Consider the following 12,668-nt stretch of genomic DNA (forward strand, 5'->3'; position numbering starts at 1 on the left):
GTTTTTTTTTAAGTAATAAAATAAAATAATATAATAAAAAGAGAATATAATGCTGTAAAAAAATAAAAAAATTAAGTGGAGAATGTTACTGTGAAAGGGAAAAGACTCAAATGTAATTATGCACGTATTTGGGTACTTAAATTTATGTGTACTTATCTGTATATATTTATTTGTGTGCAGATAAGTGTGTGTCCACAAGCAATACAAATAAAAGATTTAAAAATGATTATCTATAAAGAAAGAAAAGAAGGCAAAAGGGCAAAAATAAAAATAAGTCTTCTTTGGATAGACTTCACATTGCATATTTGTCTTTGGAACTATGTCAATATTTTAGATAGTTATAAAAATTTTTAAGGTAAGTTGACTTTACATTCCTAGTAAGACATACTTCAAGGTTGAAGAGACTGCAGAAAAAAATCCCAAATGGTTTCTGTCAAGTTGGGAGCATAGGCCCCAGCCCCTCGCATCTATTCCAGCCCCCAGACCTGGTCTGGACTCCAAATCCCATCAGGCCAGGTCCTGACCCCATCCCTGGGGAGGGAGGGGTCAGGACCACTTTTTTTCCCCAGGGTATTTAAATGAGCCCCCAAAAGAGGAACACGTGGTCTCCAGGTCTCCTTGTTCCTGAGGCTTCCTGGTTCCCCCTGGGGCCACCCAAGAGCGCAGAACTCCCATTAAACCTGGATATTTCTTAATTTGGCTTGTTTTGATTTGGCTTGATTGGAAATTTTGCATCAGCAGGGAGCTCACATTAGAAAATATCCCTAACAGTTTCCAGTAATTCTATTGTCAGTAGAATTGTTGGTCTTATTCTCAAACTTGTGTGCATGCGTTTACATGATATGGGTTAAAATAAATAAGTGGTGGTGCGATATTCTAGCACTGCCATTCATTTTTCCCTAGGAAACCATTTTTAAAAATCTAAAAATAGGATCTGCAGAGCCAGCTCAGTAGTTAAGAGCATTGGCTGCTTTTCCAGATGTCTTGAGTTCAATTCCCAGCAACCACATGGTCGCTCACAGCCATCTGTAATGAAATCTGGTGCCCTCTTCTGGCCTGCAGGCATATATTATGAATAAATTAGTTAAAAAATAATCTAGAAGTAATGACCAGCTTAGTAGCAATAAAGACCTCTAATAACAAAATATGTTGCCCTGAGAAAATGGTTAGTTCCAGTCCTGGGGCAATGAGTTGTGCAGGACAGTGGTGATGAGGCCGTTTCAGACTACTAGGCTCAGAATAGAAGGACACAGAAGCTGGGCAGATTTCTCAAGTCAAAGATGGGTGAATTTGAGCACTAGGGACAAATCCAGTGCACTGAAACACTAGGCAGCTTCACATACATGTAATAATGACGGTAAAGATCTCAGAAATAAACAACAAAAACAAATTGCTTACCACTGTATAGTGGTAGTATGATTTGCTTTTTTGAAAACCAGTAGGAAAAAAATAATCAAGCATTTATCATGCCTTTCCCACAGAAACTGTTTTCACAGGGTATCCAAACAGATAAGCTTCTCCTTTAACTATTTCGATTCATGATTAAAACAAACAAACAAAAACAAACAAACAAGCTAGACTCAGAAGATTACCATTAACTAATCCTTAGGGGACCACTGGCTCAAGGTCTTATCAACAGTAGTTGACTTTACAAAAAAGTACAAGATATTGTAAGTCATGAGATGGTGACCATATGGAAATCTTACCAGTCATCCCTCTCAAAAAAGGAAAGAAATGAAAATGAACTTCAGTGTGATCAAGCTTCCAGATTTGACTACAGTTGGGGAGTGGCTTCTTCTGAGTTGAAACAGTCTATCCTGGAAGAGTGAAATATGTACTCTACCACGGATGTAAATTCCCAGCACCATTTTTTCATTTATTTAAAAGACTCCATTAAATTATACATTCTCAAAAAAAACCACAACCCACACATTTTAGTTTGTTCTTAAGGCAGGTTAGTTTAATTTTACAGAAGAAATACTTTCAAACGATACAGATGACACAATCATAGAAAACAGCGACAAAACAAAGAGATGAATACTGATTCTAACTTATTCCCACAACACAAGTTTACTTATTTAAGCAATAATCACCAAAGTCTGACAATGCAATTATTAGATAAAGCAGAAAAACCAAATTCCCTTTTATACTTGGCGCTGTTTCAGAGACCCTGGTGGCAGAATTTGTGTTGTTGCTTGACCAGAGCTGCCCAGAGACAGTAGTTTTCTTTCTCACCAGGCTAAGCATACATACAAACTCACACAGCAGATGGAAACCTCCCCCAAACCCCTAAAGCCCACAGCCTTTCATTTGTCTGAAGTGGGTAATATATTCTGGGTGTGGTAGTTTTAAGATGTTGGCAGCTGCTAGAAGGAAGCAAGTGAGGGTGTTGGGTACCATGTCTGGTAACAGCTAACATGCAGCAAACAGTCCCTATAACTAACACACCTGGACAATTCACCTTTGCAAAGCCAGATGGCAGGGGAGAGATATTAGGGAAAGGTGTCAAACCCAGGTGCTCCTCCCTAGACTGATTCCAAAGCAGGGGCTGCATGTATTTCCTATTGGGCATGAGTAGGAAGACAATGTTCCCCACAGAAATTGGTATAAGGTAGGCAGTGATATTTCTGAGAAGTATGTCTGGGTTTTTTTTATTTTTTATTTATTTTTTTGGTATTGGCACAGTAGGTTTTCCTCAGCTGCTCCCTAATTTGAGTTGGCAGAAAAGCTACCTCATTCCAGGTAGAGAGTGGGCTGGGAAGAGTTGTCTCTGTGAGGCAGTGTCAGCAAAAGTTGGCTCTGGCTGGAGGTTAAGGTCCTAATATTCTGCAGGCATGGGAGTGAGTCTGCTGAGTAATGCTGCTTGCTACTGGCAGTGCTTTAAGATTGGCACCTTGGGTCTCTACCGCTATTATAGGTTCGTACAAAAAGGAAATTGGTGGGGATGGGGAAGCAAGGCTAGAAACAAGAATGCATAGCAAGAGATGACAACTGTATAAAACAAGGTTTTCAGTCTTACCACCACTGACAAATTCCATTGTCTGTGATTGGTCACATGTCAATGAAATGCTTTTACAAAATTCATTTTTAATAAATCAAAAAATGAAAGTAGGTTATACAAGGGAAGAGGTTATAGGATGAGAAAGGAGACCTGATTAAAAGGGGGGCATTTCCAAGGAGGGACAGGAAGATCTAGGAAGAGAGTTCTGTTTTCTTTGACATTTCCTGTGATTACTTCATTTATTTATTCAAGGCCTCAGAAAGAAAACACATTTATGTAGAATAAATGTGTGCTAGGCAAACTAAATTGTTTGGCATTTAAAAGAATCATGGCATATTTTTATTCCATTAAATTTTCCCTCATTAGCTAGCTCTAAGATTCCACGAGGAATATTGGTTCACTCCAATATGAGAGAAGCATTCTGATGTAACTCAAATATTCTCCTGAAATGACTTGCTGGGTAAGCCATGTTACCCACATGCCCTTCTCTCCACACACACAAAAAGCACCTTCAAAGGTTACGTCTCTGCCTTTAGTAGCTGCTGTGTTCGTTCTTTTCACTTTCCTTCACAAAACAGTAGGGTAGTGGGAAAGTATTCCCACCCTGCTGTCTGTCAGACCGGTCAGAAGTGGCAAAGGTAGCTGCACATGCTGTGACAAATGTAAGCAATGTGAACAGCCACCAGTCACCAGTGGACAGGCAGGCTGAAACCTGGGATGCCGGAGGCTCTGTTGCCAGCTTCAGACTTATGGTAAGCACAGAAAGATGCATTAGATGACAACACAGCAATGAGGAGCCATCAGTGCCCAGCACACTGAGCCCTACAATGCATACACAGCTTGCATAGTATGACTGAACCACTGCAGTTGATATTTTAACATAACACACAGAAAGTGAAAGTGTACAATATACATGGTAAATGCACCTATGAGAAACTGATACATGTGACAAATTCAGCACATAGTGTTTGCGTTTCAGGTGTCAGAAACAAAACCGGCCCCAAGTTCCATTCTACTGCATGACAAATACTGAAGAACAAAATTTCAGTCTTAAAATACACCTTAAAGTCAGTATTTTCCTTCAAGGAAAAAAAGTACTATAAATAAATTACAATACAGTGAATTTGCCTGAACTCACTTCGTTTCTGTCTTCCAGCCTTTAAGTCAAATAAAACAGCGTAAAAACTGTACACTCTTAACATGATAGTTGATCTTTTATAAAATAACCTGTCTTCAGAGATGTCGATTTCACAACAAGGAAAAACCAAGCCCTGTTGCCGTCACTATTATAAAATATATATGTATAGATATATGTTTTTTACAAAATGTGTATATTAATAGCTTTGCACAAATATTTTAAAGACAAATTTAGCTAATCTAAGAACTTCATGAAAATAAAACAGGCAGATAAATACTTCATGTGCACAATGCACTACATCAAACGTCGTCAGCTGGGAGAGGAGGTATGTTAATCCTTGGTCTCGTAAAAAATGCTATCTTCTCCCTAGGATTGGAAAGAATTATATGTTAGAAGTGGTTCTTAAAAGGCTATGGTTGTAGCTCAGTGGCAGAGTATGTCTAGTTTATGCCAGGCCCTAGAAATCAATCATCAGTAGCAATGATGGGTAGGGGAGGGCTGAACTTAAATCGCCAGTGATTTAAAGCCTTCTGGTGTGCTTATCTTTAGTGGCTAAAATACTAATTAGAATGTAGTAGGTGCGCAGGTAATACTTGTTCTATTAAGAAATTAATAAGAAGATGAAAAGTGTATGAATGAGTTCTAAATCAAATTTAGGGTAAGAAGTTATACTAAATGTAGTTATGTCAAGAATATGAATATTAAAGATTTCAAAACATTAAGGCTGAAAGTCAAACATAGCATTTAGCAATAAAAAGGGCTGACACAGGCAAATGTTACAATATGGATGACCTGCAGAAACGTGATGCTAAATGCAATGAGAAAGACTTAGAAAACTACATGGGGCATGATCCCATTAATAGGAAATGTGCAGAGGATGCAAATGCAGAGAGACAGGGAGCATGCTGCTTACTGCTCCTTGGCAGGGCTCAGAGAGGGGGATGGGCTTGACCACCAAGAGGGTATGAAGCACTTTTCTTTGGGGATGATGACAGTGTTTAGAAACCAAATGGAGGGAGTAGTAGCAGCATGGCATTATTGATGCAGCAAATGCTATTAACTTGTTTGTTTTAAATGTGTTCATTTTATACTTTTTGAATTTCACTATAACTTTTTACAGCCACAAAGAATACAGATATAATGGTGCAATTAATTCTTCCATGAAAACTTTACTTGCTTTTACAGGTAAACCCAATCTATGCAATTAAAATCCAAGACAATAGTGATTCTAATGTGGAAAAGTACATGTTGACAAAAGCTTGATCCTGTGACAACAAGTCTTGATCACTAAATTATATGACATACATTTTTGCAGTTTGTAGATTTTGTTTTAGTTAATTAAAAAGGAAAGGTGACAAGGATGTGTGTATGTATGCAAATTAGTTACCTACAGTAGCAAATGTTCAGAAAGCAGCATCTGGTTAATAAAATAGAACAACTGGGTGAATTATAGATAAAACATTATGTTCAAATAAGTTAACAGAGTATGTAGCATCCTGGGATATTTTAATTTTTAAACAACAGACTTCCACATTATGATTACAGGTGACATAAAAAAGTATAAAATATAAAAATTAGAAGAAAACACCAAACTGTTATTAGTGGCAGGACATGCTGCTTACAGTAGATACCTGATGACTGTGCCTTTTGTATTAACCTATGTGATGTGCCATGGTGATAGGAAAGCAGTGAGCTGTAATATTGGGCACAGGGTCCACTTCCCCCCTACCTAAAGGTCTGCACTTGGATAGGCTCCTTATGGTTCTGCCCTCTCAGCTGGTAGATCTCTTTGGAAGCCTTCTTCAGCATCTTCTCAGCTACTTGTTCTTGATGGTAGTCAAGTTTGGTCTGTCTTGTCTGCAACAGAAACATTTAATGACCAAGACTTTCTACTGCTACCTAGAAAAAAAAAAGGAATGGCCAGGCAGTGGTGGCACAGGCCTTGGATCCCAGCACCCAGGAGGCAGAGTCAGGTGAATCTCTGAGTTTGAGGCCAGCCTTGTCTATTACACAGAAAAACCCTATCTAGAAATCCTCCCCACACACCCAATAATGAATGCCTTCACTTCTATGCTTGGAGTCCAGAAGATGCAACACCAGCCACAAAGACCCTGAAGAAAAGCCATCCCTTTCTGTAACCAGAGGAAATCTTCACAGAAATGCCTGTAGGTGGTTGCAGTGGCTGAAGCCAGGCCTGCCAGAATGTGGCCCCAGGACATTCTTCACACAAGGCAGGGAGGACCTAGGGGCCCTACACTCACCTGAGAGAACCTCTAGGTGTCCACTGGTACCACCATAAATGTTCATAGTAGGGGAGAATGTCATAAAACAAGTCCCAGGATCTTTTCAATTACTACATCATTATAGGAACACTCACAACTAGAGCTCAGGTAGGCAATCATGGATAAAAACAGCTGGGGAGTTCTAAAAGGAGTCTAGAGCAGGCCCTTGGTCCTCTTACCTGTCTTTCTGCTTCCTTCAGTAGGCTACGGAACCGCTCATCTCGGAGCACCCAGTGTGGGAGGTCAGTCTGGCCCCGCAGCTGGGCATCTTCCAGACGCTGCCTCAGATCCCGGAGGGTTCCAATCTCCTCATTCAGCTGCCGCTGCCGAGTCCTGGAGGCCTGGAGGTCCAGCTCCAGGTCCAGGGAGGTACGGGCCATAAGCTCTGCCAGAGATGACCTGCAGGGCTGTGGAAAGCAGGCAGGGGGCACCATTGAGCTTGCACACGGCATAAGGCTGGTGCAGGCATCACTTTCTGGAAGGTTCTTCCACAATTAACAGGAGATGACTATGATGCAAGAATTTCTTTAAGCACAACCTATCCCAAATCCACATTTAAAAAAAAACTAGATTCTGGAGCCAGGCAGTGGTGGTACACACCTTTAATCCTAGCACTAGGGAGGCAGAGGCAGGTGTATCTCTGTGAGTTTACTGCCAGTCTGTTCTACAAGAACTAGTTCCTGGACAGGTTCCAAAGCTACAAAGAAACCTTGTCTCAAAAAACAAAACAAAACAAAACAAACAAACAAACAACAACAACAAAAATATTCTGGCAAGATTAAATCTCTACTTCAATATTAATATTAGGAACAACAAACCTTTTTCTTTAATAATGGCCTACAACTGTATTTGTAAATATATACAGCAACAGACCCTTATATATGGAGCTGACAGGATAAAAAAAATGAACAAACTTAGAAATGCCATTTCAAAATGTATGTCCAAAGCAGCAAAATGTGCATTTTCTTTGGTTTTTAGATTTCATTTTTGACTTATATCTGAAAAGTACAACTGGCAACACACAAAAGCGACCTTAAAAATTAAGTAATGTTTAAGACAGAGGGGAAATACTAAATACATAAAAGCAGGAAAGTCTGGTGTTTCTGGCATCCAAAGGGTCAAGGTCAAGGATGATACTCAACAAGAGAGCATAGGACAGTAACAAAGAATGACTCAGTTCACAATGTTCATGCTGCTGCTGTTCAGACACAACTTCTGCAGCCCAATCACACGCTTTCTTAGATTTCTCAGTCTGAAACTAATCTGTATACCAACATCACATGGGAATCTTGGATTTTTAAAATATTTATTCCAAAGGATGCTTGCCCAGAAAAGACAGGGACTTACCTAATACCTTACAAACTATAACTTTTAAAGCTGGCATGGTAGAAAGAGAAGAAAAAACCTTGGCAAGTAAAAGCAATGAAAGCTATAGGACAGTTCTTTGTAGAAGCATGCTGTATGCTGAGAAACTCAGATCTAGAGGTTGAAGAGATGCTAAATGTTGAGCACCATGTACTGCTCTTGTAAAGAACCTGAATTGGGTTCCCAGTACCCATGCCAGGTGGCTTACAACTGCCTATAACTCAGTCTCCAGGGCATCAGGCCCCCTTTCCAGGATTCCACAGCATGTGCACTCACTTACACACATATTCCCACCCGTGACATACTCCCACACATATACACATAATTGAAAGTAAAAAGAAATCAGAAAAAGAAGCCCAAATTTGCCAACCCTTTATATAATTTTCTGTCAAAAATGAAAAATAACATCATGTAGAAATGATTATTCATTTACTACAACTAAGAAAATAATGACCACAAGTGATATAGAATCAAGAAATGTTAATAGCATTATGCCACTATTACATTTTATAAAGAAGTTACAAAGAAATAAAAAAATTGTCATTTAATTAATGTGGCTTTAACCATTTGCTAAAATAATACATTTATAAAGAGGATTATACAAATAAAACAGAGTGAATATAGACTCCATATTAGTTTCTGTAGCACACACCTGTTTGTAGCGAAGGGTTCGCCTTTCCAAAGTATTTCGAACAAAGTGGGACTTCCTGGGCAGTGTTGAACTGTCACTGTCACTACGATAAAGCTGCACCAAAAAAATGATATTCAGAAACAAGTTATGAGACATTTTATATTCATTCACTGTGTATCCCAAATGGGATTCTTTTTTTTTTTTTAACTTCTCCCAGGCATTTAAAACTCTTGACCTAGAGAAGAGTTAAGGGAAAACAAAGACAAAACCACAACCGAAACCGAAACGAAGCAAACAAAACTGCCAACCTGGTCTTTTTTCATGCTTGTCAACTTAACCACATTGACTTTCTACACTGATCAGATCAACCATACTTCTGTGTTATCCATACCAACTACAATTTGATATTAGGTAAGATGCTTATAAAGCAGGTATTGTCTTCAGTATGTTTCATTGTTTAGCAATCATTCACATTTGCTATTTATTTCTGGTTTTAGTAAAATGGCTTTCTGGAAAAAGAGACTCATTCCTGGTAGAAGGGCAAGCCAACATTCACCAAGCCCTGCTGTGTGAGTCAAGGGAAAGGTGTGGTTTCAAAGAGGAAAATAAAGAATACTTCTTTATGGGAGACCCTACGGATTTCATGTAGTGATGGATCAATGCCTGTCTATGTGAGTGCCCAAGTCTTGCCTTCCCAGTTTTATTTTCTGTACCAGTTTACAGCAGATATTCAGGAAATGCAGTGGTAGAGAAGCTTACTTGCCCTGTGGTCATACCAACATGCATATAAACAGCAAGGCTTCTAACACCATCAGCAATAAATGCAGTCTTTTTTTTTTTAATGCAGGGAACAGAGCTCAATCAAGCAGCTGTCATTCTTCCTCTAAGCAGCAAACTGCCCGACTACCACCCAATTGTCAAAAAGCACCTGAATCTGCTTCCTGGTGTTTCTGCCAGAGCAGAGGCTACAAATAGACTATAAGGATGGTATTTAGAAGAGTATGTCCAATGACCTATATGAGCATCATGACCATTTTCTCTTAAAAACCCTTTCACTGTCCAGATCAATGGTGTTATTGTCATCCTGGTCCTGCCTAATCAGCTCAAACTCACTGTACTCCTTTCAATGACTACAGTAGCTTGGACCACCTACCTGTGGGTTCTCAATCCATGTACACATCAGAATTTCAAAAGTTCTAATTCTTATATCCCACCTGTGTCAGTGACAAGTGTCTAGGAGTAGGACCTGGGTGTCAGTATTTAGTAAAGCCTTCCAATGTGATATGACTGCGTATATCCACCATTCCTGAAAGTATAACGAATTGGAATGCACTCCTTAGAGCCTACAGGCTTCAAATTCTGGTACCTTGCTGCTCAGCCACTCAACCATGCTTCAGAACTTCTAAGGAACATGCTAGTACAACCTACAGATCTCTATCCAACTCAAGACTGTCCCCATTCTGACTTGCTGTTTTTGAGGTTGATGTCACAACATTTACCTTGCCTCCATGAGATGGAACACATAGAATAGTGAAAATCTGTGGGAGGTAGAATTCAGAGGAAACCCAAAAATCAACAGGCTCAGGGCCAGGTGGCAAGCTGAGTTCCTAGCACTCAACTTTATCTCCAATCATATATGGTGTTTATTTATTCATTGGTATGTCTTGTGAGAATATGCATGTCTTTTAGCATAAATAGTAAAAATGAGAACTTGACAAAGAGAATGAAGAAGAAAATATTGCAGACAGGGTAGATGAATTTCAACTCACCCTGCAAACATACTGGCTTCTTGCTCCTGGTGAGAAGGTCTGTGAGCGCACAATGGTGCTGCTGCGGACGAAGGGAGATCCTCGGGCACGGCGGCTAAGCCTTTCCTTGTGAACACTCACTGGTTCCTCTAGCAAAAGGTCTTCTGTGGTGGTCTCTTTGTCAACCTAGGTAGTAGTCTTTTTGTTACTCCCATAGTACAAATGATACATTTAGTGTGAACAACCTCCTCTCCGAAGTTTCCTCTTGCTAGTCTACCTGCCTTTTTAAAACTACCATGCAGAAGTGGCATTGTAAGAAAGTATAGTAGTTCGGTTTCTCACTCCTTACTCCTATTCAACTCTGTTTTTCTATTTTTGGAGACAGAATCTATGTAGCCAAGACTGGTATGAAACTCACTGCATACTACATGTTGACCTTGAACACATGGCAATCTTGCTGCCTTATCCTGCAAGCGGTGGAATGAGAAAACGAACTACCAGAATGTGCTGAAGAAATGCCAGGCTATTTTCCATAGAAATTACACCATCTCACAACCTAATCCTTTCCAAAACATAAATGTAAATAAAGAAAGGGGAAAACATCAACACGCCTCTACAGCCACTCATTTGGTGGCTACTTCTCCAGGTTATAAGCAGTAGAAGAGCAGCAATTCCTGGAAGCCTGGTCTAAAACACCTGTTCTAATCTGCTTCACCCAAGGGGAGGGTTCATACTGCTGTTTCAGGCACCTTGGTGGTAGCACGTTCAGTATATTTATCTGAATAGTTAGGGTAATAGCATTTAAATGAGGTATAGATACAATGTCAATTGCTCAAAACATATTTGTCCCTGAAGATGAGAAGGGATCACCACAGAATGGTGTAAAAAGCTCCCTTTTATATTACAGCTCTCTTTTCCTTGTAATATATGGGTGATGAACATTTATGTAAGACCTTCTGTGCCCACGTTCTTACAGATCTTAGGCAATGCTATTGTTCAGCATTTAGTAATACAGAGCCCTTGCTTAGCTATTACCTTCAAATGCCACACATTTCCATTGCTATTAGTGAGCACATGTTCTACTCCTACATGTAAGTATGCCAATCTAGCTTCCTACAAGTGCACTCGCCTCTCTTCTACTCTGTCCCTCACACTTTCCATAATAAGTATTGGGACATACCTCCCCTCTCCTTCTAGGACTGGCCAGGTACTGTACATACATTCAAAGGTCCTTTTGACACTTTCTACTTACCTTTAGAGGCAGGAGTTGGAGTTTCTCAGGGTTGTAAGAATCTACTTGGCCAGTAAACACATGCCCATGGATGGAGTCCACACCAGTGTAACAGGAGTCTGGGTAGTTGGGGCTGGTCTGGGTGCAGTTGCTACAGCCACTATCAACTGAGTCAGCCTGCCAACTCCTAAAGGTAAACATTGCAATAGCCCATGAAAAGTTCATCAGAGCTGATGCCTTTCATAGATGTCTGAAGAGCAGAGCAGCAAAAAGAGCAAAGAAAACCTGTTTCTGTTCAGTGATTAAAGACCGCTGCTGTTCTCATACAGTAGGACTATTTCTGGTTTCTAAGGAAGACAGTACTTATATTTCTCTATCACCCAATTGGAGTCACTTAAGGTACCAAAATCTCTAGCAGAAAATGCCCTCAAATGTGCTGTCTAGCCATTAACAGAATACTCTATTCTTTTGCCAGATGCTCCAAAAGCACATTTCTATCTAAACTAAATTCACGAAAAGTCAGGTAAAGAAACTGAACTTCACAAAGACAACATTCTTCATGGAAATCTGTGGAAGGAATTTAACACGGAAATGGCTCCATAGAGGATCAGTCAACCCACTTCAGCAGAGGTGCTCATTCACCTGAACTATTCATCCATTTCTCACAGGCCTTTACAGTCGAGGACTCACTAACGGGCCACTTCAAGCAGTAACAGAAAGAGAAGCTGCCTGGTTATGTAATAATATGCTTCCACGAGGAGTGTGTCCAGAAGAGGAAAGTTCACAGAGGCAAAATGAATTTTTGTTAGAACAGGGTCAGAGGGAAGGAGGAATGGGGATGACTGATAATGGAGGTGGTGGATGGTATTTTCATTTTATGACATTTTTCTTCATAGCTGAGTTTGGTTAAAAAAAAACATGGCATACTGAAGTTATACATCAAATTAGTGAATTGCACACTGCAAATTGCAGATAAATGAAATCTCTATAAGGTGGGTTATGACAACAATGGAAGTGTAGCTCAGTGGTATAATACCTTCCCAGAATGTACAAAGCCTCAGGTTTAATTCTCAGTATTGTAAAAGAAATGAAACATAGAACAAAAAGCTTAAAGAACTTTGAGTCAGGGATAGTGGCATATGCCTATAAGCCTAGCACTCAGAATGCTTTGGCAAGAGAACTCCAAAGCCACCTTGGGCTAAATACTAAAACCCATTTCCAAAAACCAAAAGGGGGAGGAACTTTGTTATCATTAGTCTCAGCAGAGGGGAG

General features: G+C 39.8%; 1 protein-coding gene across 2 annotated transcripts in view; it reads right to left on the reverse strand.

Annotated features, from left to right (window-relative positions):
- Positions 1–1,938: 1,938 nt before the first annotated feature.
- Positions 1,939–12,668, reverse strand: part of LOC121444478 (protein WWC3-like) — a 109,497-nt gene continuing 98,767 nt past the window's right edge. For both annotated transcript variants that reach the window (XM_041646287.1, XM_041646286.1), the window contains exons 18-23: positions 11,418–11,583; positions 10,187–10,351; positions 8,439–8,531; positions 6,601–6,828; positions 5,869–5,996; positions 1,939–4,505 (exon numbers count right to left, since the gene is read on the reverse strand). In XM_041646287.1, the coding sequence (XP_041502221.1) occupies positions 4,439–4,505; positions 5,869–5,996; positions 6,601–6,828; positions 8,439–8,531; positions 10,187–10,351; positions 11,418–11,583 (847 nt within the window). In that variant the 3' untranslated portion in view covers positions 1,939–4,438. The remainder of the gene's footprint in view (positions 4,506–5,868; positions 5,997–6,600; positions 6,829–8,438; positions 8,532–10,186; positions 10,352–11,417; positions 11,584–12,668) is intronic.

The sequence above is a fragment of the Microtus oregoni genome, unplaced genomic scaffold (genome assembly GCF_018167655.1).
Source record: "Microtus oregoni isolate MIOR12 unplaced genomic scaffold, Mior012 000127F_ref0000509, whole genome shotgun sequence".
In the NCBI taxonomy this organism is placed as follows: domain Eukaryota; kingdom Metazoa; phylum Chordata; class Mammalia; order Rodentia; family Cricetidae; genus Microtus; species Microtus oregoni.